This window comes from Schistocerca cancellata, chromosome 5 (genome assembly GCF_023864275.1).
Source record: "Schistocerca cancellata isolate TAMUIC-IGC-003103 chromosome 5, iqSchCanc2.1, whole genome shotgun sequence".
Classification (NCBI taxonomy): Eukaryota; Metazoa; Arthropoda; class Insecta; order Orthoptera; family Acrididae; genus Schistocerca; species Schistocerca cancellata.
This window is the reverse complement of record NC_064630.1, coordinates 486,016,182-486,022,855: the sequence shown is the minus strand read 5'-3', so window position 1 is coordinate 486,022,855 and position 6,674 is coordinate 486,016,182. Positions and strand designations below refer to the sequence as shown.

The following is a 6,674-nucleotide window of genomic DNA, read 5'->3' as shown; positions in this document are numbered from 1 at the left end:
GTTACATCCAGTTTAAAGATGAAATACTTAGTAATTTGAAACCTTGTATTCCAATTCATCTTCTAGGTCAATCCAAGGAAACAATATTTCACCACAATTCAACTCACAGATACCCGTCAGAAAGGTTAGCATTAATACTTTCAACATTGCAAATGTAATACACTGCTGTAATACAAATGCAAGTTATTACTCCTGCTTAGTAAAGAAGAGTTGCCAGTAATTTGATTTACCCGTTTCATCACAAAGCACATAGTGCATCAAACAAATTTCTTACATATAAAAAAGGGCCAATAATAAATTTTTCTGTAAAATGTTAGTAAATAAATACAGAAATAAGACTTCCATAAAAACAATCAACATTAAAATCTAAATTCTGTTACTTAAACCAATAACCATAGCCCATGATTAAAAGCACCAAAACACATAAAATCTAAAAGGCATTGTCAATTGCTTCAAACATAAAAATTTATCAACAATGAAAAACAAGTGAGAAAGAACCCACAAGCCAATTTCCATCCCCACATGCACAAAACTATGCAGTAAAGAATATGACACTATGCCTGATTTTTCTCTGCTCAACAGAGGTTTGGATATGGTGTAAATAACAATGTGATTTCTATTGTACACTCCTTTGCACCACAGATGACAAGGTGCACGCAAAAGACACTTTAATGAGGAAGACCACAGACTACTGGTCTTTGTACTGTTAACACTCTATTTCAACAATGTAATAATATAGATCTTATATTACATAAACACAAAAATCGAGATAGACTATTTCACACATCTCCAAGCATTCACTCCCATATCTCTCACACTGTTTGCAGCTATAACATCTGCTTAGGTGCTATCTTGACTGCTGTGTTATGATGATCGGTACACACATTACTTTCACTTGTACAACTCTGAAATCACTTTTCTTGCACTTTCCAACTGTAACAACATAGTTTCATTACAAACAACAAAAATCACCAAGAAATAAAACTACGTCTTATAGTTTCTACAAGTTCAAAATTTACACATTCACAAAAAAGAACAAATAAAAAGTTGCTATGATCCTACACTTGTGACATTTAAAATGCCAACTACCTGAGATTGCATAGGGAAAACCTATCAAACAAGAACATGACTGTAAATCAAGCAATGGCTTTCTCCTCAAATAGGAAAAATATAAGGACATCGGTAAAAAGTACCTCCTAGAAAATGCAGTATTTAAAATAGCTGTATAAAATAACAGTTTTTGCATTCTTGTGATGCTTGATCCTGAGTTCTGTAAAAACTGTCATGAAATGTATCATTTCAGATCTGTCAAACACTGTACAGATTAATAACAATGGATATATATGAATATGCACATTATTCTTGTATGTAAACTGGAATCTATAAACTGTGTACAAATAATGTTATGACCAAATTACTGACAAACATCTATACACTACAGGAAAACATTGACTAGGAGCGAACAGTAAACATGAATATAAATATTGTGTGTATATAGAATATCTTAAAGAAACAGGATGAGAAGAGGTCAAATAATCATTAAGAAATAGATTGGTGTGAGGACAGAAAGACATAATAATTTAGCATTGCTGAAGTGCTGTGTGAACTAAGCTACAACTGCAACGTAAGCTGACTTCCTTCTACTGGGTGTACTCCAATAAGAAGCTCATATTCAAAATTCCTAAAGATTCTTTAAAAAATAAAATACTTTATACATTGTGTATAGCGGTGATTTGGCACTAGATATTTTACTGTCCCTGATAACCCATCTGAATGGGGCCTGATAAATAAAAATATCTTCATTTACTACTGATTCCTGAGATGTAAAAGATGTGAGGTTGCACATTTCAATGACTAGTTATCTAACAGGAAAATGGCAATAATTTCTGTTTTAAATGACGGAATATCATAACAAAATAATGTGTACAACTTTAAATTGCTCAGTGTATCTTAAACATAACTCTCTTGTGGTCTTTAAGCCCACTGGAAGCAAGATGTTCAGGATGCAATTGAACAAGTTTTTAGTATGTACACTCAATGCAAGTTGGTAATAAAATTGCAAACCACAAGTTATGGAGGGCAACAGTTTTATCATCACCCCTAGAAGAGGTTTGATAAGATTTTAACTGTATTAAATGTACAAATACACAATCAAACTATTATTTGAAGTTCAAATGCACATTTCAAAGCAGAACACAATTTACCACCAACTGCAATTCAAAAATTCTCATTTTGTAGCTTATCAGTGAGGCACCATTGTGGATAAACTGCTGCCTTTGGGCAACGAGATGAGGACAGCAATGAAATTCATAAAGCCCTTTCTGTCAAATATGTTTGCAGTTGCAACCAAAAGTCATTTGCAATAACAAAATTTTGTGTTCTTGTGTCAAAGAGAGCCAATTAGTCCTCAGATATAAGTCAGTGAGAAGAAAGAATTCTGAAGAAATAAAGAGAAAAAAAAAAGAAAAAAAAAAGAAAGATCTGTTAACAGTTAACAGTACACTGTTTTACATTTCCTTAAACAATATAACATTTTTCATTTAATAATATATATATATCTATATATATAGATTTGTATATATCAATAATATATTTATGTATAAGATCGTTTGAGGTATTTCTGTTACTGTTGATTGGCTTGAGTTTACTGGTTGTTGTGATTATGGACTTGAGCTTGCTGGAACACTTTCAAGCTATATTCTGTTTTGTGCTCACGGGCAATGTGACGACGAACTGTATTGTTGCGGGTGAAGGTGCGGCTGCAGAATGGACATGGAACCCGTATACCCTGGTGACGCTGCCGAATGTGTGCCCGCAAGTTCGTTTCATAGCCATACAGACGCTCACAAAATGGGCACTTCAGTTTTTTACCTGGAAGTAAATAAATATTTTCTTTTTGTAAATAATAATTTTTTGAGAAGTATACAAGAAAAGAAAAACAGTTATTACTAATGGCGAAATATAAATACATGAAACACAGTGTTACAAGGATAGAAATTCCTGGGTGGAGAAATGTGTGAAATAAAGGAAAGGCAACCACAAACCTACCACACAAACACACAAAGAAACTATATGGATGTATGTGTGTATTCTTACTAGAAAAAGGGCAAGAGCTTGAAAGCTAATGTTAACTGTTTTCTATTACATGTATCTGTGTGCCACACACAAACAGCCTGTTTGGCAAGTGGTTACCTTTCCCTTATTTAACATATTTTCCACATATAGCATTGGATTATATACTCAGACATTTATGTAATATCCCACTAACGTATTACTGTTGGAATTGCAGCACTTCCTCTCGATGTTGGATTACCTCCAAAAAGTATTTCAGTGGCTAATAACTGATATTTGATAGTGAGTTAAGCCTTCTTGTATGACTACATGGTTTTATGACTCTGCGTTTTTAGAGTGTTGTAGATGTGAAGATGTGTGGTGGATAATCTTGTTTTCTTCAAATGTTTTATGCTTCAGCTTGCATTACTACAGCAATAATCCATTCAAATGTCAAAAGGAATGTAAATGTCAACCTACAATGGCTATGACAGAACCACACAAATAAAACAAATGCAGAATCTAACTGTCTCCCACAGATTACTACAATATGTGAAAAATGTGAACAAGGAATAACTATGATGCAGAATATATACTGATATCAGAACAGTATAAAACTGGATACAAACTAGGAAGGCAATATTTATCATAGAAACGGAATTTGCTATGAGCTTCAGTACAATGCTTATATTTCTATAATTTAGGAGTAAAGGAGACCACTTGCCAAAGAGCAGAAGTGTTGAGTTATCGAAAACCACACAAAGGAGAGAAAGGAAACTTGCTAGCTTTCTGGATAACTCTGTTGACAACCTACAGTACTAACACACACACACACACACACACACACACACACACACACACACACAACAGGACTGGAGAAGAAAGTGTTGTGTTGATGAATTGGGCACATCTGGCACCAGGTCCTTTGCCGGTATACAAATACTTGGCTAGGGATTGGGGACGAGAGTGGCATAGGGATGAACCAAGATGATTTATATGTTGTGTAGGTGTTGAAATACCACTTTAGGAGGGTGGAAAGGATCTTGGGTAGGTTGTCCCTCATTTCCAGCCATGACAATGGATAATCAAAGCTCAGGAGAAGGATATGGTTCACTGTTCTGCTCCAGCACAATGCTATATGATGAAATGACACAGGAAATCAGATTTTGGACTATTTTTGGGTGGAGGGGGGTAGTGCCTGTCCATTCGCCTCCCCCTCTGCTACCACTATCCCCATACATCCTAGACCACCTGCTGAAATGCATTCCTGGCACTCTGTTTCCAGCCAACACAATGTAGGGGCACAAGTGTGTGTGTTGTGTTGTGTTGTGTGTGTGTGTGTGTGTGTGTGTGTGTGTGTGTGTGTGTGTGTGTGTTTTAGAGAGAGAGAGAGAGAGAGAGAGAGAGAGAGAGAGAGAGAGAGTTTTCTTTCTCTTTGTGTGCAGCTGTTAAAGACTCAATATTTCTTGTTTTTGTCTGTGGTCTCCCCTTGTCGTAAATTACTTACATTCGGTCAGAACTTTTGTTACTATATTTATACTGTTTAGTGGCTCCCTTCCATTATAAACCTCATACTGCCCTCCCCTCAGTATGTCCTTGTAATTTATGTCTACTTTGTCTCTCCCATACTGTGTTCCTATGTGTTCCTACATGTTCACATGTTTTCCTACGTTTTTCTTCTCACCTTTATTACACACATGCATCACTGGCCCTGAAAAATGTGGTCACACATGACTTTTGTGACAGCTTGTGGCACCGGTAACATCCATTTCGACTACATCACGTGCTATTCTATGAACCACACATCAATCAAATCACAGATAAAACACTATCCTCACAACAAAACTCTACATTTTATCTCCAAATTGACCCATCCCTATTCACACATTGCTCTCACTGGAATTATGTGTGTTTTATTTGTTGCGCGTGACGATAACTTACATGCAGTTAAATAGCCCCACAACACAGAACTATCTGACTGCCCTCAGAACTATCCTACTACATACTTCTCCCACCTTGGAGCAACACTACCAATCAGCACCTATCCTAACCACAGGAATCCCCCCGCAATCCTTCATAACACCCATGCACTGCCTAGCTGACCTCTTCGATTTACCCCATGCTCCAAAACTTCCTCCGACACTGTACAAAATCCAGAACGCAAACAAAAACAAAACATTGTTAACCATTCCAAAATCTCCAATCCTACAGAAGTTTCAGTCCTATAAAAGCTCCTCACCTGCAGCTCCTCCCCCCCCCCCCCCACACACACACAAGTTTAACCATGTTGGACTTGAAAAAGATCTACAAAGCTCTACTCTCTCTTCTCCCAATCCCTTAAAGTTGAAACACATCTTTGCTACCAATCCCTCCAACCAAAACCTACCTAATTCCAACACTAAACTTTGCCTCTTCCAGTTGATACCACCAACCAACCAAGGCCCTCCCCCCTCCTACTTAACCAACTCTTTCCTTGCCTTCCACGTGGCCTGATCATTCTTCCCCCAATGTACCTCTCCAAGAACACTAATCTCTAACAGAAGAAAAGACAGCCATTCACAACCTCATAACTGATCCTGACCTAATCATCCTCCCTGTAAACAAATGTTCCACCACTGTTGAGATGAATCACAGTGACAATCTGGCAGACACTTCTGCCAACTGTCTGACTCCTCCACCAACTAGTGCTGCCATAGCAATCCCACCCCATACATAAAATATAACCTCCAATCACTACTGAACTCCTTAGGCCCATCCCAGAACCTTGCCTCCAGTACACCTTTCTCTTCACTCCAACGACACCCTGCATACCCACCTTCTATGAATTCCCCAAAATCCATAAATCCAACAATCCTAGTTCCTACTAAAAGAATTTTCACTCTTCTTGACCAACACCACCAACCAACTGCTCAAAGCCTAGTCTCTCACATCAAAGATAGTAGCCATGCCCTTCAACAACTCTCCACCATCCTCACCCCTTTATCACCAGGATACCGTATTTACTCGAATCTAAGCCGCACTTTTTTTCTGGTTTTCGTAATCCAAAAAACCGCCTGCAGCTTAGAATCGAGTGCAAAGCAAGTGGAAGTTATGAAAAATGTTGGTACGTGCCGCCACAACTAAGTTCTGCCGTCGAATATATGTAGCGCTACGCAGGCATGCTTTGTACGCACAAAGATAAATACTGGCGCCAAAACCTCTGCGTCAGTAAATAAATTAAAAAAAAAAAAAGTGGAAGACGAGCTTTTTTTCTCCGCCGCGAGTTTCGGCCACTGCATTTTCATACATTATCCAACGAAGTAAATACAAATTCCGTATTGTTCATCTTCGAATGTAGCACAATTTCAGTGTACTACGAAAATCTAACTGGCAAGACTGTTTGGGATGTTTGTCAATATGGCCAACTCTATGTTGTGAATTTTTTCCTATCTGTGAGAAGAGATGGTTGCTAATAGGAACCTGATGAAATTTGAATCACATACAGTACTCTCTTCACCATAAGAATAATATGGATATAAACATTTTGCCATGTATTCTTTCGTGTTTGCTGCTATCTCATTAAAACCCTGTCTGCCTAATAAACTACAAAACTAGAGTGAGACAACAGCAAACGCGGAAGTATA

At 37.5% G+C, this 6,674-nt stretch overlaps 1 protein-coding gene across 1 annotated transcript in view; it reads right to left on the bottom strand.

The window, feature by feature from the left end:
- Positions 1–2,612: 2,612 nt before the first annotated feature.
- The window catches only part of LOC126187619 (zinc finger protein chinmo), a 114,955-nt gene continuing 110,893 nt past the window's right edge, over positions 2,613–6,674 (bottom strand). The window contains exon 6 of the mRNA XM_049928812.1: positions 2,613–2,871. Within this exon, the coding sequence (XP_049784769.1) occupies positions 2,645–2,871 (227 nt within the window). The 3' untranslated portion in view covers positions 2,613–2,644. The remainder of the gene's footprint in view (positions 2,872–6,674) is intronic.